This window comes from Callorhinus ursinus, unplaced genomic scaffold (assembly GCF_003265705.2).
Source record: "Callorhinus ursinus isolate GAN/ISIS: 27379988/994484 unplaced genomic scaffold, GSC_fseal_2.0 scaffold49, whole genome shotgun sequence".
Lineage (NCBI taxonomy): Eukaryota > Metazoa > Chordata > Mammalia > Carnivora > Otariidae > Callorhinus > Callorhinus ursinus.
In genome coordinates this window covers 68,998-92,750 of record NW_027397111.1, presented here as the reverse complement: position 1 = coordinate 92,750, position 23,753 = coordinate 68,998, and the positions used below count along the sequence as shown (strand labels likewise).

The 23,753-nt window shown below is 38.0% G+C and overlaps 1 protein-coding gene across 1 annotated transcript; it reads right to left on the bottom strand.

The window, feature by feature from the left end:
- Nucleotides 1-2,012: 2,012 nt before the first annotated feature.
- Nucleotides 2,013-23,729, bottom strand: TPH1 (tryptophan hydroxylase 1). Its single transcript, XM_025894449.2, has 10 exons — nt 23,604-23,729; nt 17,850-18,033; nt 15,655-15,755; nt 12,700-12,767; nt 12,364-12,560; nt 10,159-10,294; nt 9,241-9,367; nt 7,678-7,773; nt 6,028-6,161; nt 2,013-4,246 (listed from the first exon to the last, which is right to left on the bottom strand). Exons 1-10 carry the CDS (start codon nt 23,718-23,720, stop codon nt 4,072-4,074), a joined length of 1,335 nt encoding a protein of 444 aa, XP_025750234.2. The 5' UTR covers nt 23,721-23,729; the 3' UTR covers nt 2,013-4,071.
- Between the last annotated feature and the right edge of the window lie 24 nt (nt 23,730-23,753).

Below are 23,753 nucleotides of genomic sequence, written 5' to 3'. Positions count from 1 at the left end.
GCCTTTGGGATCCCTAAAGTGCTGCACTCTGAGAGTAGAGGTGAACTGGAAATAGACCAGCCCTCACAAAGACTGATGGTCAGCTTCAAATTGGCTTATCCCTGACTGTACTAAGAAGATCTTCCCACGCCATTATATACTGCCTGCTAGAATTCCCTCTGGAGGAAGATAAAGTCATCCAGAAGTTATGGGGGATTCCCGGATCAGGACAGTGATTATATTAATGATTCTTTACATATGGATGTTTCTTTTTACAATGTCCTTTTGCAACATAATTCCTCCAATAACCCAGTGAAGTAGATTTAACTCCTTATACAGAGGAGGAACATATGATTGAGACTTTATCAAAAATTCCAAAAGTAGTTACTAGGTTCCAGGTGTGTTTGGATTCTCTTATATCTCATATTCACAGGCTTTTCAAGAAACGTAAGGATGTTATAGATTTCTTAAACTTACGACATTGCTAATATATATTTAAATCAGGTTTGGGTTTTGGTTTTTGTTGTTTTGTTTTGTTTTTGAGAGAGAGAGTGAGAGGGAGAGCCGGCGGTCAGGGTTGGGGGGAGCAGAGAGAATCCTAAGCGGACTCCATGCCCCACCCGGGGCTTGACCTCACGACCCTGAGATCATGACCTGAGCCAAAATCAAGAGTCAGATGCTTAACTGACTAAGTCACCCAGGCATCCCATAAATCAGTTTTTTAGCTTATCTTTGACAAAAAAAATTTTTTTGCTTGTTAAGAACATGAATTTTGGGGGCACATGGGTGGCTCAGTAGTTAAGCATCTGCATTCGGCTCAGGTCATGATCCCAGGGTCCTGGGATCGAGCCCCGCATCAGGCTCCCTGTTCTGTTGAGCCTGCTTCTCCCTTTCCCTCTGCCTGCTGCCCCCCACCCCCTGCTGTGCTCTCTCTCTCTCTCTGTCAAATAAATAAATAAATAACCTTAAAAAAAAAAGGAACATGGATTTTGGGGCGCCTGGGTTGGCTCAGTCAGTTAAGTGGCTGCCTTCAGCTCAGGTCATGATCCCAGAGTCCTGGGATCGAACCCCATGTCAGGTTCCCCATTCACTGGGGAGTCTGCTTCTCCCTCCCCCTCTGCCCCTTCCTCTGTTTGTGCTTTCTCTCAAATAAATAAATAAAATCTTCAAAGAAAAAAAAAGAACATGAATTTTGTGTCCATTTATTATTATCCCGTTGAATAACAAACTTACAAATCATAAATGTATATCACATAGTAAAGACTAGACTGAAATGGACCAAAGCATCTTTATTCATTTCCTAGAAATTAATATATGAACTCTATTATGTGTGCCTTTAAAGAACTCCAGGATTTTTTCCTTTTTCAATTTGAAAGCCAACTTAAAAATTAAGTATAATTATATACATTCTGGTGTGTCATTACTATTATATAACTCTGAATTACAAAATAGGCAGATTAAGAAACATAGGCATTCTGACAACCAGCTTTTGGAGCTTTCTTCAAAAAGTCAGGAAAATATCACCTAAGTCTTTAAGTAAAAAGTAACTGATTAAGAATTATAAACCAAACTTTTGGCTCAATTCTGTTCTCATATTGGAGTAAATATTAACATATTCTTAGATGTTTCGAAGATATATATTTAAAATGCATGAAAACTCTCAGGACTCCTGATTTACCAAATATCACAAATCCAGAGGTTAGAAGAATTGATATCAATCATGAAATATTTCCATTATTCCGAAGTAATGAATAATAATGATTGTGCTTTAACATTCATTTTAGTATGCTTTAGTCATAGAGTGGTTTTAAATACCATAGTTTTAAAATTCAATAACTATGATTCTTTACCATGATCAAAGTTGTATTAATATAACCAGATACAGTATGTATAATTTGCTATTAACTGTTATCTGTGATGATTTTCTTACAATAGATTTCCTTGCAACCAAATACATCAACTATAAACTAGCTAATCAGTATTTCAAATGATTTTAGATTAGCTAACTTAGATCAATTACTATCAAAGGTCTATTAATAGTTATACTTAACTAAAATTATAAGTAATGTATAAATCTGAAATAACATGAATTTCTCTTCCCAATTCTATTTCATTGTAGGACAAAAAGGTTTTTTTATGATTTCTTTTGAGGTCTAAAAAGGATTAAAAAATCTAGTGGTCTGGTGAAATAAAATGTGTTAAAGGGTATACAATTTGACTATTAATGTGGGAAAAAAGTAAAAACACAGTTTTTTAAGTAGCTAATTAAGAATGAAAAATTCGTGGAAAATACGACCCTTAATATATCATTAACAGAAATGACATCACTAGGAGAGGAAGTTGATGGGGTGTAATATTCAGATGATTCTGAAGGTTTTGTTTGTGGGGTTCTTTAACCTTTTGAGTTTGAGATACTTGATAGGACTACCATGTTGTACAAACCCATTTCATTCTATGTGAATGATACCGTAAGAAGTTGTACAACATTAGCCTGATTTAGGGACATCTAGGTGGAAAATATCCAGCAGGCAGCTGGACTTAAAATGCAAAAATTCAAGAAAAATGACAAGATTAGAACTGCAAATATGGGAGTCATAGAAAATAAGAATTGAAGTCATGGGGGCACATGGGTGGTGCAGTTGAGCATCCGACTCTTGGTTTTGGCTCAGGTCCTGATCTCAGGGTTGTGAGATCGAATCCCGTGACAGTCTCCACACTCAGCATGGAGTCTGCTTAGGACTCTCTCACCTTCTGCCCCTCTCCACCTTCTAAAATAAATAAATAAATCTTAAAGGGAAAAAAAAGGAATTGAGGTCATGGATGTGGATGACATTTCCCATGAAGAGATGGCAGAGAGAGAAGAGGACCAGAAACAGAAACCTGAGGAGGGTGTGTGGAGGAGGAAAGGAACAAATCAAACAGACAGCATGTATTCAGGAATCCAGCTTCACCCTCTTCTATCAGGTCCATTCCCTGTATGACATAGCCAACAGCACGTAAAAAACAGTCCTTGCAACCCTTGCATTATTGGTGTCAGACCTAAAATGGTCTTCTTAACCTTTCCTACATCCCATTTCCTCACTTGTTTCCCCACCCTCTACCCCTATGCCTTGCCTCTGTATTTATGACTTCACTTATATCTTGTAAATGAAGTGTTCAGTGTTGCTTTCCCAACTTTAACTTTGTGCTTCTCTCATCGGTCTTAGTTTGAACTCTCCATTTGACGACAATACCACCTCCTGCTAACCTGAGGACAAAGCCCATCATAATACTCTGCATGTGTGAGTATAGGGCCTTGCAAGTGGTCCTGCCTGCCCCATGTTCCCCTTGGCCCCATGAGTAGAACCGATAACCTAAAACAAAACCAGCATCGTGCAGTGCCTTAGAAAGGAAAGTTTCTCACTCAAGGAGGATGGTCGCTTGGGAAGGGGCTCCCTAGTTCCATACCAAAGAAAGTCCCAAATTCTTAGCCTGCTCTTGAGGATTATACCCCAATCAACCTTTCCAGATTTGGCTACTCATATTTCCCTACAAGATACCACACTTGAAACTAGACTACTTCCTCTTTACAAGGTATGCTTCACATGCAAAGGCCTCTATACTTCTGCCCACGCTAGCAGTGGAGACAGCTGGTCTCCTATTAAATTTAGGGCTGTCAATGTGATCAAGCATGGCACAAATTCAGTGATAAGTAAGATACTTTAGAAATAAGAGGATCTTAGGTAATAGTATGGGTCAGCTCCATGATACCCATGCAGGCATTTTAAGTGATCATAAAAGTCATTTTATTCAAGAAGGATTAGGGAAAAGAGAATCAAGCCGGTATTAGATCTATCTCTAGGGTCAAAAAATTCTCTATAAAAAATGAGTGGTCAGTGAATTGTATGGTATATGAATCATATTTCACTAAAGCCGTTACCAAAAAAATAATAGGTAGTGGTATACAGTATTCAGGCACAAATTTCCAAAGGACTAATTAAGGAATAGGAGTAGAGAATATTGTCTGGAGGCTGTCCCTCCACAACCAGGTCTTCAAGAAAAGCAGGAGCTGACCCACAGGCCTCTGGATTGACACTCAAGACACTCTCAGCATCAGATGCTTGGCTGTCTGCTGACCTTCGCAAGGGCATCACTGACGACATCGAGATCATGCTGCAGCTCATTCATGGCGCTGGTTATGCTCTTGGTGTCTTTCAAGATCTGAATACTCCGTGTGTATGGATTATACTTCACTCCAAATGGACGCTTAATTGTTTTGGTAAATTCTCTGTTTAAGAAAACAAATAAGAGGCAACCAATTTCTAGGAAGCAGAGGATGAAAACTGAATGAGCAACAGCAAACCTATTTCACACACTAGGTGAAAGACAAATCTTTATTAGTGGTTCACACAACCAATCTGACTACTTTCCTACACAGCACATGCAGAGATCCCCTAGAATCCTACACAGGTAGGAAAACTAAAACTGTCATAGACACATCCACCCCTGCATCGCTAGGGAAAGATCTTGTGGATGACTTTACTGGTGATTTATTACTTTATATATTTCTTGGCTACAGTAAGGAGACCAACTACAGTAGCTTTATCAGGAGACAATGGCAGCACTTGACCACCTAGTAACAGACCCCTCAGCTGTGATTTACTTAACTACACCTGCACACTTACACATCTGCACGTGTGTGCACTTGCGCGTGCACGTGCGCACACACACACACACACACAAACACACACACAGGCCAGGAACAGTCCTGCCTCCTGCACATGGACATTCTTTCTGTTTAGAATGTCTTCCTCTAGCCTTCTCTCAAATGACCTAACTTCTACCCTTTCTTCATGCATTCAAGTCCTACCCTCTTCATCAAGTCAACATTTGAACTCATTTGGCAACCCCAAGAACAATTGTGTTCAGGACCCCAGGAACACAGCAGAGGACAACCATACATGAGTAAGGGCTGAAATACAGCTTGCAATCCACCTGGTCTACCCAGAAGGGACCCCTTCTTCAAGTCTGTGCAAAGGGGTCATACGTGCTAGAGGAAGCCCTGCTAGTATTGTTATTTGGTTCTGTGCCTGGCCTAACTCCGCAAGTAACAGAAAATCTCTGGAAGACCCGGAGCATGTCTTCAACCCCCATATATCCCGCAATGATCTCACTGTGACCTCAGACCCCTTCCAGCAAATGTTTTGTTGATTCTGCTTCTATAGTCCTTTCCTTTCCTACTACCTCTGTCTTGGCCCAGGCTCTTATTTTCACCTTAAGTATTACAAAAAGCTCCTGAGTAGTTTCTCTGCCTCCAATGTCCTCCTTTCTTAACAACACACTTAGCTGATTAATAGTTAAAGCATAGCAGGTCACCTGGGTGGCTCAGTAGGTTGAGCATCTGACTCTTGATTTCAGCTCGGGTCATGATCTCAGGGTGGTGCGATTGAGCCCCACATCAGTTTCCATGCTCAGCACAGAGTTTGCTTGAGATTCTCTCTCTCCCTCTCCTTTTGCCCCTCCCCCTACTCATGCTCAATCAATCAACAAAATCGTTAAAAAAATAGTTAAAGCATAGCTTCATTGCATCACACTCTTATATTTTTCCACCTCCCTTACCTTTTTTTACACTTTCCCTTAGCCTAAAACTTAACATATCTAAACCCTATTTATCCTTCAAGTGCTTTCTCAGATGCCATTAAACTTTCCCTGTTCTCCCATCTGGAATAAATTGCTCCTGAATAAAATGGAGAACAAAGTTTCATCTGTATCTCTCTAAGGCTTTCTATGCTGTTATATAGTAATTTGTCTACAATTTATTTTCCTAATAGATTATAAACTCTGATGGAAAGAAACCAGTTTCTCAATGTATCTGATTCATATATGCAATCACCAAACATCACCATAAACAACATACTCTAAATATTTGTTGTGAAAGGGAGATACGTCATAGGCAGAAGGTACCTCGTAGGCTTCTAATTATCCACCTGCCTACTTCTATGATTTGTTACCATTACTGGACCAATCTTTTGTAGGGGGAAGTTAAGACATGAGGAAGATACATTTTACCTCATCTTCTCCTTTGCATCTTCAAAGCTTTCAGATACAAAGTAGACATCCTGAAAAGTTGTGATGAGACACTCCTGTTTGCAGGTAATCTTGGGATCAAAGGGCTTTACTTTGGCATGTCCAGAAAGTGAATGCTAGAAGACAAAGAGTCAGTGAATCAAAGAATACTGTTTAATTTCATGGATCACATCCCAAACACAACCACCAGAATCAGCACATCTCTGAAGGTACTAATGCAATGGCCCCAACCTACAATTCCAAACTTATTTCCTACAGCATTATTTAACCCACAATATACTCCAGCAAAACAAATGGCTTGCTGTTCCCCATAAATGCCCCAAGACCATCTCCATGACTGTGTTCTAACACTCATGTGTAAGAGGCACCCAACAATATTTATGTATATTCCTGCATTATGACACTTACTTCCTAGCCTGCACTAGTAATTTATATACATGACTAATACCCACCATCAGGTGGTAGACTCCTGAGAGCAAGAAGTACCATGGATAGTATTTGACACACACCCATCACTCAGCAAACATAAGTTCATTCCTTTATTAGATAAATAAAATTCTCAAAAAATTCCATAGAATTTAGGAGAAGTTATTGCTAACACACTAAAAATGGTGAGGGAACAGCAAAACTTGTAAGCAAAAGCTTTAAAATACTTTTTATATAAAAGATATGTCTATTGGGGCACCTGGGTGGCTTGGTTGGTTAGGCGGCCAGCTCTTAGTTTTGGCTCAGGTCATGATTTCGGGGTCATGGGATCAAGCCCTGCATGAGGGCTCCGAGTGCAGAGCAGGGAGTCTGCTCGGGGATTCTCTCTCTCTCCCACTCCCTCTGCCCCTCCCCTGCTTATGCGCTCTCTCTTTCTCTAAAATGAATAAATAAACCTTTAAATAAATAAAAGACCTCACTGATATGAGGAATTCTTAATCTCAGGAAACAAACTGAGGGTTGCTGGAGTGGAAGGGGGTGGGAGGGATGGGGTGGCTGGGTGATAGACATTGGGGAGGGTATGTGCTATGGTGAGCGCTGTGAATTGTGCAAGACTGTTGAATCACAGATCTGTACCTCTGAAACAAATAATATAATATATGTTAAGAAAAAAAAAAAAGAAGAAGATGGCAGGAGGGGAAGAATGAAGGGGGGAGAAACTGGAGGGGGAGACGAACCATGAGAGACAATGGACTCTGAAAAACAAACTGAGGGTTCTAGAAGGGAGGGGGGTGGGGGGATGGTTTAGCCTGGTGATGGGTATTAAAGAGGGCACGTTCTGCATGGAGCACTGGGTGTTTATTTGCAAACAATGAATCATGGAACACTACATCAAAAACTAATGATGTAATGTATGGTGATTAACAAAACAATAAAAAATTTTAAAGAAAAAAATAAATAAAACATGTCTATAGTGTGTCAACTATATTCAAAAAAGAAAGAAATTAAGTAATTAAATTCCATATATAAGTAAAAAACATTTAGGGTATCTCTATAAATCTAGGAAATAGAGAAAATTGTCTCTTAAGTGATGTTTACTGCCACCCCAAGTATTTTCCATGCACTTGTTCAAATCCAAAAACTCTTTCAGGTCATATCAATTATATTAAGTAAACATGGCTATATGGAGAGACTTCCGGCTTTTACCTTAAGTTCACTGATAGAAGAAAGTAATCCAGCACCAAAGACTCGCAACTGCCCGTCTTGTTTACAGAGACCAAACTCCACAGTGAAAAAGTAGCACTGCAAAAGGACATTGATGTTACTTTCACAGCCTGAATACCTCAATTTAAAACAAACTGCAACTCTTAGTCACTGACCCAAAGTGCCTTGGAATAAAGTTCAAGATCCCCAGACTTGTTCCCAGGTATTTCTACAATCTGGCTTTATTCTAAACCAGCACTTCTCAAACTGCTGTTCCCAGGACTCTTGTATACTCTTAAAAATTACTCAGGACTGAAGGACCTTTTCTTTATATGAGTTAAGACTGAAAACATTTACATGTTTACTAATTAATTTTAAAATGTAATAAACCATTTTATGGTAACATACCAATTTAATGCAAACTAACTATATTGTAGGACACAAAAAAAAAAGGGTCAGGAAAGAAACATTGTTTTACATTGTTCCCAATCTTTTTAAATATCTGTCCAGATGTTATTTAATGTCTGGCTGGAAAAACAGGATGGATTCTCTTATCTGCTTCTATAGTTAACCTGTTGCCATATGTTGGTTTGGTTGAAGCGTATGAAGAAAACTCAGCCTCACACAGATAAGTAGTTGGAAGAAGGCTATGTATTATAATAGCCTTTTCAGATAACTGTGGATATTCTTCTTTGATACTATGTCAAAACTCAACAAGTGGTAATTTCTTAAAGTTCAGTTGCAATGTGGAATATGAAACCATATCAATGAACTCTAGTTCTTATATTGAAATCCCCTTTGCATTCTGAGTGGATCTTTCACTCAAGGACCCTGTGCAAGGTTTTCAGGAACACCAGGGGGTCCCCAAACCACGATTTGAGAAGCACTCTTCTAATCATCTAGCCTTTTTCATACTACCTCCCCCACCCTAACACACTCTGTTCCAGCTTCTTGTCATTTCGAAACCCAGATACACCAAGCACCTCCTTGTCTTTCCCTGTGTGCCCTCATCCTAACATGCTCTTTCTTCCTTTCTTGGCAGGTGAAAACATGACTCATCTTCCCTAGGCTAGTCCAGATACTCCTCTTCCATGAAAACTTCCCCAAGCCATTCTCTGCCCTCCCAGAACACTCTGCCTGAACTTCTCTGTAGAGTTCATCCATTCAACACAACTGTCTCCCTAAGTTGTATATAAATTCCTTGACGGCAGGAACCAGGCCTTATTCCATCTTTGTATTTCCAGCAAGGTGTCTTGTACCTAATGCTCAAAAACATTTTTAGCATCATTTTCGGAGAACCTATCATTTTTACTGAAAAAAGATCTACAAATAATTAACATTATTGAACTCTAGTGTTTCTCTACCTTTTTTAAAGCACATGTCTCCTTTTGATGAACCTTAAAATTTCACATCCTCCTTTAATGCTATTGAAATTATTTAAATTAAATTAAATATGAGCAAAGACAAATTTTCTAACAGTCATCTTGACTATGCACTTTTAAACTCACACTCCCATCCCACCCCGATAAGAATTACTGATCTATACAGCTATTTTCCGATTTATACCGTTGCCAGTTTTTGAACAGCCTCCTCTGAAGCTCCAAGGGAAGCCAGGCCAATTTCTTGGGAGAATTGCGCAAAACTAGGTTCAGCCAAAAGGGGGACATGACCTAAGAGTTCATGGCAAGTATCTCTGAAAAAGAGGTACAGGTTTGTCACTCTGTGATGCTTATGTCACATATAAATGTATGGTCAACAATTCAACCAAATCAAAATCTGATCTTACTTTTATTCAGGTGGTATTACTTTGCAAATGGACCACGAAAGACACTAACAATTTACTAAAGAAACTATTTTGGTTCAAAACTTAGGCCACTCACAAACATATACACATAAGATACCCATAGACATGTCTGCCCCATACCCCCACCAAATCAGGTCTCTGCTCAAATGTCACCTTCTCAGTGGGTCCTTGTCTGATCACACTTTTCAAAATAGAAACACTCCACACATACACCTCTTTTCCCTTTCTCTGCTTTGTTTTTCTCCATGGCACTTATCACCATTGATTGGTGATATTAAATATATATATATATACACATTTATATACATAAATGTATATATATTATATTATATATTTTAATGTATTAAATATATTTATATCTATATATATTTACTTGTTTGTTTATTATCTCTATCCCCCATTAAAATAAATTATATGAAGGCAGAAATTTTTGTCTGATTCTTTTTACATTCCCTCTGCTTAGACTAGCACGTGACACCTAACAGGTAACAGGTTGTCAATTAATAATAGTAATGATAATGGTTAACATATATAGAGCATGGAGCATGTATTATGTGCCAGACACTGTTCCAAATGCTTTACACATGTTCATTCATTTAATCTTCACACAAGACTCCTGAAGGAAGTACCATCTTGACAAATAACTATTTGATGAATGAATATTAAACAGAAGTACTCACGGCTCTGGGGTATAGAGAGGGTCTGAACTGTGTCTCACGTACTGTGTGCAGTGGAAAACCCGGAAGGCTAAACCTGATAAGAAATCTCTTGGTGATAAGTAACCGGCCACGGGACGGATGGAAAAACCCGTGCGCTCTGCAAAGCAAAGGAGAAAATGAAGAAAATCTTCACCCCAACAGACCATTTACTGTAACATTTTAATCCTGCCAGTGGTACCCAGCAGCACTTTGAGGGAGAATATGGAAACTAAATGTATCATGTGTGTACTATGCGAAAGTAATAATTATTAAGCACTTACCATGGGTCAGGCAATGCGTTAGACCTTACATATCACATCTCCTGTCATGTTTACAATTTGAGTTAAAGTTTATTCTCCTCCTTGTGACGACTATTAAACTGAGGCTCAGAGACTCAATAATGTGCCCAAAGTCACACCGTAGATGATAAAGGTAGAATGAGAGTCCAGGTCTCCTTATATTATACCTCGCTATCCCCTTAAAGGGTTTAGAATATCTCCTAGACAGAGTCTTACTTCCTTTAAAAAAAAAAAAAAACCAACTAGATCTATTAATTTAGATCAGAATCACTTTTTAAGCTATGCCATTTTTAGCCAGTACTTTCTTTTGCAAAGTATATTTGATCTAAATTGGATGGTGCTCTTCGATTCCCCAACAGCTACAACGGCTTGCCCTCTGTAGAAGGGGGCCTGCCAGTAGGGCAGCAGTGACTCAGGGGACCTCTATAAGCTCTACGCTCCCTGTTCATTTGAAACCCTTGCCCTCTGCTCTTCCAGTTCCATCTGGTTGCTTTTGTACTTGGATTCCCCCACTCTGATGCGTAGACTTCATGGTCCAATAGAACTCTCCACAATAATGGAAATGTTCTATACCTAGTCTACCCAGTAGGGTAGCCACTAACCATATGTGGCTATTAAGCACTTGAAATGTGGCTACTTTGGCTAGGAAACTAACATTTTGATTTATATTAAGGTGAATTATTTAAACAACCACATGTGTCTAGGGGCCACCATATTTGACAGTGTAGAGAGCTCCTTCCAACCGGTGTTTTGTTTGAACTATCATTTAGGTTTGGTTTCCTTCTTTGACAATTTCCCTTGAAACACCTTTAGCAACCTGTTCTGCATCCAACTCATGCTCCAGAACTCAAGTGAATAGCTTTCAGTTTTGTATCCATAACAAAATATTTCCTCCAAATCTCAAGCAAATTTAATTTGGTAACTTCTGTAGCATATGCTTGCCCATCTTTGTAATACCCAAGTGTGAGGTCACATGCATTGGTTCTCTGTCATCCTTAATCACTTTTTTTAAATCTAGTTTTTATAGGAACCATTTATACAAGTTCTTCCCTTATAAAACAATAGTGCCTTTTCCTATTTAGTTTTTCTTAGTGTTGTGCATAGTGGTTGGCTAATAAGAATTATGGAGTTGAATAGATATGTAGGTTTTTATGATGGTCTGTGTAAGAAATTCAAAGATAGGAATTTCAGACCATGATGGAAATAAACTAAACTCCCTTAGAGTGAAAAACATAACTTCTATTTGTTCCCTAAGGTTCTAGTCTGCTGAGATCAAAGGGGATACTTATTTTTCTTATATATTGTAAACCCTGGAGATAACTGATCATTTTACTTCCTATACTAGCTAGAAAAAATAAGGAAGCCTGAAGCAAATAGGCATGAAGAACTAAAAGAGAAAAAAAATGTCCTTAATCTTTGTTGATGTTTCTACTAGCACATCTTCTTCCATGGGAAAATGATAGAGTCTTAGGGTGGAAAGGAGCTTCAGTTAACAAGGTCTTCTCCATTTTGAGCTAAAAGCTTGCAGTTTCTATCCGATTGTCATTTACTTTAGGGCAACATAGTATTCCCCCCATCACCTAAGATGATCAGCTAGTATTTAAATAAAGCTCGAATGTCCCCTATATCTCCAGGTTAAACACCCTAAGAGTCCTTCAAATTTTATTTATATAATAGATTTTTCCAAGCCCCTTATAATTCTGCTCACTTTCCTCTACACTTGCTCCAGATCATGACTGTCCCTCTTCAAATGGGATGCCAAATACTCCAGGACAGAGTAAGGAAAATTCTGACCTCCCATATACTTGAACTTTATTCCTCTATTAAAAATTCTGTCATGATCACAACAGGGTTCAACATTCTCCTTACAAAAAGTTAAGCATATTACCTTTTAAAAAGTTTGAGACATCTTCCAACTGTGGGATATTATCTTCCCGGTATCCACAATATTTAGAAAGCAAAGGTAAGTTTTTGAGATACTCTCTGCAGGCATGGGTTGGGTAAAGTTTGTTGAGCTCTTGGAACACAGTTCCCCAGGTCTTAATCTCCTCTTCAGTGAATTCAACCTTGGGAATGGGGTCTCCACTAATGAGACAAAGAAAAGTTATTTTGAATTAGCATTCAATAAAAAATAGCACTTATCTTTTAACTACTAAATGAGCATAATTTACTCCATTCATTTATTATTTCAAAATTGAATAAGTTATTTTTATAATACACTTACTGTTTATAGTTCATAGCCAAGTCTGCAAAATACTTCCGTCTTTTACGGTAGACATTGTCTTTGAAGCCCTGATAATTAAAGAAAAGTTTAAAAATATCCATATTAAAAAATACTGACAAATGATATTTAGGGAAGGTTTCATTATATTAAAGGGCTACATTATTGTTATTTTGAGCAAGCGCTGTTTAGAAATGTATGATCATTTTTAAAGGCAATGTTATGGGTGGGGGGATGGGGTAACTTGGTGATGGGCATTAAGGAGGGCATGTGATGTAGTGAGCACTGGGTGTTACATGCAACTGATGAATTACTGAACTCTGAACATCTGAAACTAATGATACACTAATGCTAAAAATTGAATTTCAATAAAATAAGTTGATAAAAAGAGGCAATGTTATATGAAAGCTTTATACTATTGTGGCTACTAAAATAAAATGGTTTGAGGAATAAGAAAAGGAATAAGAAAAGCATCATCGTAGTTAAATACACAACACTTTTCCAAATGTGAGATTTTTTTTTCTTAATTGTTTGACTACTTCTTCAGCTATATTTTCCTATAACCATAATTAATAATAAAATTATAATTAACAATACATGAAGTCATGACAGCTAAATCTAGCCTTAGATTGTATCGCAAAGTAAAAACACACTTATATTTGCAAAAGCAAACAATGCTAATAAAGAAGGTAGTAACATTAGAATTTATACTTAGAAAAATATTTTATTTAAATAGGTAAAATTAAGACTTCAAAAAGCAAAGCCCAGGAGAAAACAGCCAATAACACAAAACAGGAAAGAAAGGGAAGACACTTGAAAGGGGAGAATGAGACTCATCTCTTTAACACAGATTTACAAGCCCCTCCTAGGCACTTGGCCTTGCGCTAAAATCCAGAGAAACAAATAGGAACAAAGCACAACCTGGGTCTTCCAGGAGTTTACATCAACCAATTATTATGAAACAATATGCTAAATGCCTTATATGCCCAAAATGCCACTGGAACTCAAAAGAGAAACTCCTCATCCAGAGTATGTGAAAAAGGGTAGTGGGGGTCAGGAAGGGTTTCCCAACAATGACTCCCAAGCTAAGTCTCAGTAAACGAGTGGGGACAGCTGGGTGGGAAAGAACAGAAAGGACAGCACCAATGAGAGCACAGCAATGAAAAACAGCCCGCTGCGCCTGCGCCGGAGGAAATGTGAGCTGAGCTCGGAGAGCGAGGGGGCCACAGCGCGGACTAGTTCGAGGTCTGCTAGTAAAGGTCGGAAACAGCTTGGATTTCAGTCTGTGGGTAAGGGGGAAGTCATTGGTGGGTTTTTGTTTTTTTTAAACAACAGCTTTATGGAGATATAATTCACACACCATAAAATTTTAAAGTGTACAGTGTAGTGATTTTTAGTACATTCACAGTGTTGTGCAACCACCTCCACTATAATTTCAGAAAATGTTTATCCCCCAAAGAAACACCATACTCATTCACAGACTCTTCCTGTTTCCCTTCATCTCCAGCCCCTGGCAACCATTAATCTGCTTTCTGTTTCTACAAATTTGGGTGTTCTAGATATTTCGTATAAAAGGAATCATATAACACATGGTCTTTTGTGACCAGTTTTCAAGTTTCCTCCATGTTGTAGCATGCATGTATCAATATTTTGTGTTTTTTTTTATAATCACTAACATTCCATTTTATGGACATATCACACTTATCTATTCATCAGTGGATGGACATCTGAGTTGTTTCCATTTTTTGTTATTATGAACAAAGCTGCTATGAACATTTGTGTACAAGTTTTTGTGTGGACATATGTTTTCAATTTTCTTAGATGGGTACCTAGGTATCGTTGGTGAGCTTTAGGCAGAAAAGGGAAAATGATCATACTGAGGTTTTAGATCATTCTAGTGACTATGAGGAGGTTGGGTTGAGGTGGTGACCTGGAGGCTGGGAGACAAGTTAAGATGTGCTAATAGGAATAAACAAGGAACAAATTTAAGCAATATTTAGGAGGTAAAATCAATAGCACTTGGCAGTGGATCAGAAAGAAATTATTTAGTCACCTCTCCATAAACATGCTCCAGATTTTCTTACCTCTGAACCTTTGCTCATGTTGCAATGAACTGTCCTTCCTCCCCATCTCTTTCCTGCCAAACTCCTTTAAGTCCTCGTTAAAATGTTGCCTTTCTCTGATCTCTTCAACTAGAAGTGTCTGTCTTCTTGTGTACATCTCAAAGCAATTTGTTCCTGCCACTTGGCACTTTTCACAATTTGATCTCACGTTTATTTATAGACGTGTGCTTTGTCTTTCCAACTAGACTGCAAATGCCTTGAGAGCAAGTACAATTGCAATTAATAAATTGCTCGATGAGATATTATAGAAAAAAATAGGTGGATCAGCTGAGGGCCATTTAAGGCAATATGCAGTCAATGAACAGAGCTACTAAGCGGCAGATCAAAGCACTGGTGCATACCGCTCCAAAATTGCACTCTTTTTTTCTCCACCGTCCCAGGACCATGGGACTCCATAAGCAACCTTAATGCTCTGGGCTTACTAACTCTCCAGCTTATGCCTGTACCGTGTCCCATATAATTTTCCAAAGAAACAACTTCCTAGTTCATCAACTGCCTAATAAACCAGTCGTGCTGGACAGCATGGGTGATAAGTTTTTCCCCCTCCTATCTTTACCCCCTGCTTTCCAATAATCCAAATTCTTAGAAAAGCTCTTATTACTAGGAATGCCAGATAGGGGACAGTGTCTCAGAGCCAGTGAAGTTAGATGCTCTTCAGGAAGTTAGTCGGGATTCCGCCAGTGTGGAGAACTACCGGCACTTCCCGAAATCCAGATTAAAACCAGATCCTATTTAGTCTAGCATAAGCACGTTCTCCCAGAAAAGGAAAGAATTTCCCTTAATTTTTAGTTTGCTTTAAATTATTTTCATGAAAAGATTTATTAAAAATATTTACAGGATGATCTGCATCCAGTTCAGAACCATACATCAGAACTCTGTTGGCACAATGGTCCAGGTCAGAAATCTTCTTTGGAAACCAAGGAACAGTTTCCATACCTGCAAAATACAAAACCACTAACAGTTGAAGAGACAATCTTAAATAGGCACTAAGGAAGAAAAAATTAAGAAAGTCATAAATACATTTGGATGACATTCTTTTTATTGTAGCTTGTACTTTGAGTCAAAATTTAAACAAATAAATTGCTCTATTTCTTTTTTTTAAAGATTTTATTTATTTATTTATTTGACAGAGAGAGACACAGCGAGAGAAGGAACACAAGTAGGGGGAGAGGGAGAGGGAGAAGCAGGCTTCCCGCTGAGCAGGGAGCCCGATGTGGGGCTCGATCCCAGGACTCTGGGATCATCACCTGAGCCGAAGGCAGATGCTTAACGACTGAGCCACCCAGGCGCCCCTGAACAAGTAAATTGCTTTATTTCTAATAAGTAAATTTTATTTGAAATTTTTGAGTTCAAATATATTTTGAGCCTTGATTTCCTAAGGGTTGGTGAAATGTTACATTTTGGTAACGGACCTAAAATACACCAAAAAAAACCAAAACAAAACTGTTTAAGCTACATATTTAGCTATCCTTAAAAAAGCAGAGTTAGGATGTGTAACTTTGCAGACCAATGTGAAAAATTTAATGAGAACTCTGAATGTTTCTTTTTGTTGATGCAAAGGCTCTTAGAGATCACTGATGTCTTTGCCACTTGGATCTCTCACCCTCCCTCAGACATACAAGCCCTCCTGTAACTCTGGGGGTTTGCACCTGTTGTTCTCCTGCCTGGATAACCTATACCCTACTCCCACTTCCTGCTCCACCCCATCCTTCTGTTTTCCTGAGACTACCCTTCTCTTCCTTCAAGACCCAAATCAACCTTCCCTGACCCTGCAGGTGGAGCTAATTCTCCGTCTTCCGGGTTGCTCTGATTCTCGGAAACGGATCTGCTTATATCTGTCTCACGGGAAAGAATGGTAAGGACTCTAGGGGAGGGACCATACATATATTTGTATCCTTGCTTCTCAGTAGAAATAACTGACACAAGTTGGTATTCCCTAAATATCAACTGAACCATTTAGCCCCTAGAAAACTCTTCATATTATAGATGAGATAACCAAGCTCCGAGAGGTAATTTATCTAAGGGAAACTCATCTCTGTTGGAAGAGAGGGGACTAGAATTCAATCCTCCTTGCTCCAGCCTAATGCTCTTTTTAACACACCCAGAAGTGATAGTCAAGAGATTTAACCAGAAATACCACAGGGGCAACAATCACTCAAAATAGACATGAGCAGAGTCCTAGGCTTCTGCTCCACCAGCTGTTAGCCCTTTGGTTGTCGGTAGGGGGCCTAGGACTCCTAGGGTATCTGGAGCGCACAGGCTTTACGCATGGTGGGGACACGCAAGGGACTTGGGGAAGCAGCTATCTGCCACTCAGAAATGGAAGCTTATTTAGTATTTTAATAACTTACACAGCCATAAAATACATAACAGATGAGTGTCAGCCCTGAGTACACCCCAATATTGTGCATGTTCTAAAGGGATTACTTTAAATTGAGTATTATATACAAAATGTGGTTGAATTATCCTTTTATCTTTTGTGCCAAGTAAATGACAAGGATTTTTTCCACAACAGAAGATCTTAGCCATTAGAAACCTTAGGAGGTTTTGTTGTTTTTCACTCACTTTTGGTGGGAGTGGGGACAGGGAGGAGTGTGTAAAGAATGTATTCACATCATAGTTGTCAGCCCCTAATCAATATTCTCAACAAATTTGAATATTCACTTAATATCTGCCAGATGCTAAGCCCTGTGGGAATTTCTAAGTGCTCAGGGATTGTAAATTGAAGGTTTGTGAAATTAAGAAATGCTTAATGATTTGGAAACTGAAAAAACTTAATTTCTAACTATTCTGAATTCTTTCTTATACCCAAGGTTTCCCTCTCGCTCCTCTCACGCTTGATAAAATGTTACTTTATAATTGCTCTATAGTATTTTGAGCAATTACATTTTCTGCTCCCTTCACTACCAAACTAAGCAATTTGAAGAGACAGTGTTTTATTTTTATTTTCATGCCTTCAGGATAAATATAAGATTGGACACACATTATGTACTTAATCTTCTGAGTGGGATTTTCACTTTTCAAACTTACCCTCTTCCTTCACAGTAAAATTGTCTGGTGGAGTCACAGAGAGAACGTTAGTATGGGACTTCAACAGATGAAAAATGTCATTCAATTGTTCTCTGTTGATATCACAGTCAACAAAAATCTCAAATTCTGAGTTTCTTCTCTTTGATTTTCGGGACTCAATATGTAACAGGTTCACATGCTTCTCCTGGGTAAAGCAGAGAGTAAAGATACATATGACAGCCTCAAATGGTAATAGTCTCTGAGCTCATTACTTTCACTACCACTAAAAATCAATTCCAAACTCACCATCATAGTCAAAAGAGAAAAAGGCTGTTTTTAGTGCTGCCAACAGCAAAATAATTCCCCCTAAATATCAGGTACTGTTCAAAAAAAGTTGAAAAATTCATCACACCTTCCAGAAACTAATAAAATAACACCCGCTAGAAGTCCCTCAAATTGCCAGAACTGAATGGCCTCAAATAAAAATATCAAATCTCCTAGATAAAAAGAACTTTTCAAAAATTTCTTACAAATAAAAGCATCTTCAAAAAGTGATATTAATGTTAGTCCTTTAGAAAGGAAAGTTTCTTTTGTGAATATGCATTTAATAAAATTAGATGAACAGCTTGAACAGTGTATTTAATACCTCAAATCTCTTAAGCTACAAACTTAGTAACCAGCTGAAGCAGATTGCTTCTTCTGCTCTCTTCCCATGCCAGCCTGAGCTGGGTGCCATATGTGCAAACCTGTGGGAGGACGATATCTTCTCTTACCAATTTGGATCGCTGAGGACCAGCACCAGTGGCGTAATAATGAAACATAAGAACCAATTACCCAGCATCTAAAAAAAATGAGGTTAGAATAGCCGATTTCCAACACTAACCAGTTCAATTTGAATTAACTTGGTGAACACCTATGTAGGCAGGTAAAGGCTGTGAAGCATATGAAGAAAAGCAAGACATACAAGGAGTTTATAATCTAGTTGCCTAACACGTGAAAGGCTAAGAGAAAACACAAGTAGTAAGTAGGTGCAGAAGATGTTCTGGGAAAAAGCATTATGGGCTAGAGAAAGTAAACATTTCCACAGAGCAGACAGGAACCAAGATGAGTCTTAAAGAATAGATAGAGTAGGAAGACAGAAGGGAAGAAGGAGGATTCCAAACAGGAAGAACTGTATATGCAAAGGTAGAGATGAAGTAAGAATTATTAGGAACATGAACCACAAGGAAAAAAGAGTATCAGGGATGTTGGGAAATTGGAATACACAGGATTTATCCTGGAACATAGACTTCATCATGGAATCAACAGAAGAAAGCCAGTTACTAAATATACTGGAGTTGATCAGAAGTAAAGGAGAGTTTTTGACATCAGCCGTAGCAACATTTTTCTAGTTATGTCTCCTGAGGCAAGGGAAATAAAAGCAAAAAATAAACAATTGGGATGACATCAAAATAAAAAAACTTCTGCACAGCAAAGGAAACAATCAACAAAACTAAAAGGCAACCTCCTGAATGGGAGACGATACTTGCAAATGATGTACCTGATAAAAAGTTAGTATCCAACGTTTATAAAGAACTGATACAACTCAACACCCAAAACCAAATAATTCAAATTTAAAAATGGGCAGAAGACATGAACAGACATTTCTCCCAAGAAGACATCCAAATGGCCAACACACACATGAAAAGATGCTCAACATCGCTCATCATCAGAGAAATGAAAATCAAAAGCATAATGAGATATCACCTCACACTTGTCAGAATGGCTAAAATAAAAAACACAAGGAATAACAAGTGTTGGTGAGGATGTGGAGAAAAAGGAACCCTCTTGCACTGTTGGTGGAAGTGCAAACTGGGGCAGCCACTCTGAAAAACAGTATGGAGGTTGCTCAAAAAGTTAAAAATAGAACTACCCTACAATCCAGTAATCACACTACTGGGTATTTACACAAAAAATGCAAAAACACTAATTCAGAGGGATACATGCACCCTTATGTTTATAGCAGCATTATTTGCAATAGCTAAATTATGGAAGCAGCCCAACTGTCCATCCATAGATGAATGGATAAAGAAGATGTGGTATATATACACAATGGAATATTATTCATCCATAAAAAAGAATGAAATCTTGCCATTTGCAATGACATGGATGGAGCTACAGAGTATAATGCTAAGTGAAATAAGCCAATCAGAGAAAGACAAATACTATATAATCTCACTCATTTGTGGAATTTAAGAAACAAAACAAATGAGCAGAAGAAAAAAGAGAGAGAGAGAGAAACAAACCAAGAAACAGACTCTTAACTACAGAGAACAAACTGATGGTCACCAGAGGGGAGGGGGGTGGGGGGATGGGTGAAATAGGTGCTGGGGATTAAGGAGGGCACTTGTGATGAGCGCAGGGTGATGTATGGAAGTGCTGAATCACTATATTGTACACCTGAAACTAATAATATACTGTATGTTAACTATACTGAAATTAAAAATTTAAAAAAAAATTTAACAAAGTAGAGTTTAATCTATTTCTTACTAATTTTTACAATAAGAATGCATTCATAAATATTTTCTGAATTATGACTTGAATAAATATAAAGTTAAACTATGTTTTTAGAGACAAAGATGCAAACTGTCAATTCTTCCTAAATTACTCAATAAATTGAACATTATCAAAATCAAAATCTTGATGGAATTTGTTGAGGAAATGTAACTAAATAATTTAAAAGTCCATCTGGAAGAAAATTTTAGTCAGGAAGACCCAGGGAAATTTACATAAAGTAGAAGTAATAAGTGAGACATTCCCTATCCTGTATTTCAATTACAGAAAAAGAGCCACAGAGAAGTTAAGCAGTTTGCCCAAAGACACACAGCTAATAAGTGTCAAAGCTGGAATTCAAACTCAAGCTGTCCTGCTCCATAGCCCATGCTTTTAAACACTAAGTTGTAATCCTGTTTACCAAAAAGGAAGTCAAAATAATGGATAATGTGGTTCTTCTTTGAGCAAGATTTATATAATATTAAGAATGAAAACACTGAACACTGGCATAGCCAAAAACTGGGACATAACTTCATTGGGAAGATGGGGGCAAGGAAAGTCAAGGGGGCCACTGGAAAGGGGACTGTGTCAAAAAAGCTGTCTTTACTTTCATTGTAGGAAATCAGTAGGTGGTATCTACAAGTGAAAAAAATCAAGAAATACACAACAAGTGTACTGTTTATAAAACATGGAAGTAGGAACGCCTGGCTGACTCAGTCAGTAAAGCATGGGACTCTTGATCTCTGGGTTGTCAGTTCAAGCCCCACCTTGGGTGTAGAGATTACTTAAAAATAAAATCTTAAAAAAAAACATGGAAGTAAATTCTAGAAAATGTAGTTAAAAGAGTTGAAATAATTGCCTCCTGCAGGCTGAGGAAAAATAAAATGAGACGGTTACACAGCAACATGGGTAGATATTAAAAACAGTGCTGAGTGAAAGAAAAAGTATATTATACAATAACAATTATATAAATTAACACGCACGTGTAAAAACTACATATTCTAAAGTGCACATAAAAATAATTCCATGTACAGATCAAATATATCAGAACAGCTGTCTATCAGAAGAGAGAAATGGAGACTGAATGGAATAATGAAATAAAACAGGAGGAGGCTGTATAAATCGATGATGATAGTCTACACATGATTTCAAGTGTATGATTAACTCAACCCTTTGCTGTAAGATTAGCAAACTAAATTAAACTTAAAAATGAGGAGATATGAAGGGGAGCCTTCTGGTGACTCTGTCGGTTAAGCATCCAACTCGATTTGGGCTCAGGTCAGGATCTCAGGGTCGTGAGATCGAGCCCCACCTCGGGCTCCGCACTGGGCGGGGAGTATGCTTGAGATTTTCTCTCTCCCTCTGCCCCTCCCCCCATAAACAAACAAACAAATAAAAACATTTAATAATGAGGGGAGATGATGAAGACCACTTATTTTCTTCATAAGCCTTATAGTGTGGGTTGACTTTTTAAACCATGCACATGCATTCTTTGATTAAAAATAAAATAAAGAAGAAAGTTGATGGAAGAAGAAATATAGGTACATTATTTAAAAACTCAAAGGTAATCAATAAAGTGGTTAAATAATCATATAATTATCAAACTTGGGGGAAAGTAAAGAGAGAAGGGATGGAGATGGTATCAATATCATTCACAAGAGAGCAAATATGTAAAGTTGATAACTCAAAGAGAGGTATCAGAACAATATTTAGATATTATAAATTCATCATCAAAGGGAATCAAGAACAGAAATAGTTGAGAGGTTCACTCCAGGGAATGGGACTGAGGATATGGTGTATTGGGTAGGAAAACATGCTTTTCATTGCAACTCTTCTAGACAACTGGTCTGTATTTAAAATTCTTAATTCTTTGAAATATTATTTTCACATGGCTATAAAATAGCATGTATGGATATAAACTTGATTTTTAAAATAGTTAACATCAGCTCTTTACATATTAATTCTGTTAGTTCTCACAATGACCCTATGAGGTAGGCAGGGTTCTCATTTTATGGATGAAAGGACTAAAGCACAAAGAGACTAATTTTTCCATGATCACCCAGCCAATAAGTGACAGAGCAAGGATTTGAACTCAGGGGGTCCACCTCCAAAGTCTAAGAATTTAATCCCAATGATGCTCTATTAGCATACTTTAACCTGTCCCCTATCCTTGGAAAAGTAGTTTGTTCATAATTTTTAGTTCTTATAAATAAGTCTTTGTATCCCTAAGCCCATAAACTAGGTTAGGTCCCCCAGTTCAATGTTATCATAATACTATCTGGTATTTCTTTCAGGTCACTTCACACACATGTAATTATTTACTATTGTTATTTGTTTACTGTCTGTCTTTCCCCCTGGATTACACATAGTGTGAAGGCAGGCACTGTGTCTACGTTGTTCAGGCCCACATCCTTAGATTCTACAGGGCACTTGGCACACAGTAAGTACTCGGTAAATATTCCTGTTCTGCCTGACGGACCCCTATTCCCTCAGGATGGATTTATGGGGGGCGCCTGGGTGGCTCAGTGAGGTAAGCCTCCAGCTCTTGATTTTGTCTCAGGTCATGATCTCAGGGTCATGAGCTCAAGCCCTGCATAGGGCTCCACGCTGAGCACTGAGTGTGGAGCCTGCTTAAGATTCTCTCCTTCTCCCTCTCTCCCCACTGCAGCGCCCCCAGCTCGCGCATGCGTGCTCTCTCTCAAAAAAAAATAAAAAAATAAAAAGATGGATTTATGGAAGTGGAATTACTGGGTCAAATTGTGTGAACATTTTAAGGCTCTAATACATATCGTTCCCCTACACATTGTGCCAATTTACCCTCACACCAAAGGTGTATTTAAGTCCCAAATGCATTGAAGCTTTGACCATAGGGAACAGTATAATTGTAGAATCTTTGCTATTTTCCTATATTAAAAATGTCATTAAATATATTACTGATGTCATTAAATAATATTAAATTTTTAATATTCTATTTCATTAAAACAAAATTAAGATCTGCTTCTCTTAAATCTGTGAAGTGAATCTTTCCTCCCCCATTTCTTTATTAGCTATTTGTATCTTCTCTTCTGTAAATGGTTTGTATCCCTTGCCCATTTGTTAGAATTAAGCAATATTTTAGAAACTTAAGTGCTTCAGAAATTTCTCCCATCCGTCTCTGAAGAATTTATAATAATTTATATTTTAAATATAATTTTAGAGGCTCCTTTGAGAAGAGTATTATGCAATAATATGGAGAGTGCTTACCTGGAAGATTTTCAGTGCTTTTATAAGTCCACCAACTTCATTCTTCAAGGAAAAAATGAGAGTTGCTCTTCCTCTTTCTAAGGAATGGTCTTTATTTTCCTTATTGTCTTCAATCATGGTCAGTTGGTGTAGTTCTCTAAAATCAAAGTA

Coding starts and splice junctions, on each gene's coding strand:
- TPH1 (XM_025894449.2), bottom strand. CDS start 23,720: ATGATTGAAGACAATAAGGAAAATAAAGACCATTCCTTAGAAAGAGGA. Junction 10,295..12,363: donor TGTCTCAAACTTTTTAAAAG/GTAATATGCTTA, acceptor TTTGCTTTGCAG/AGCGCACGGGTTTTTCCATC. Junction 6,162..7,677: donor CTTCTATCAGTGAACTTAAG/GTAAAAGCCGGA, acceptor TTTGTCTTCTAG/CATTCACTTTCTGGACATGC.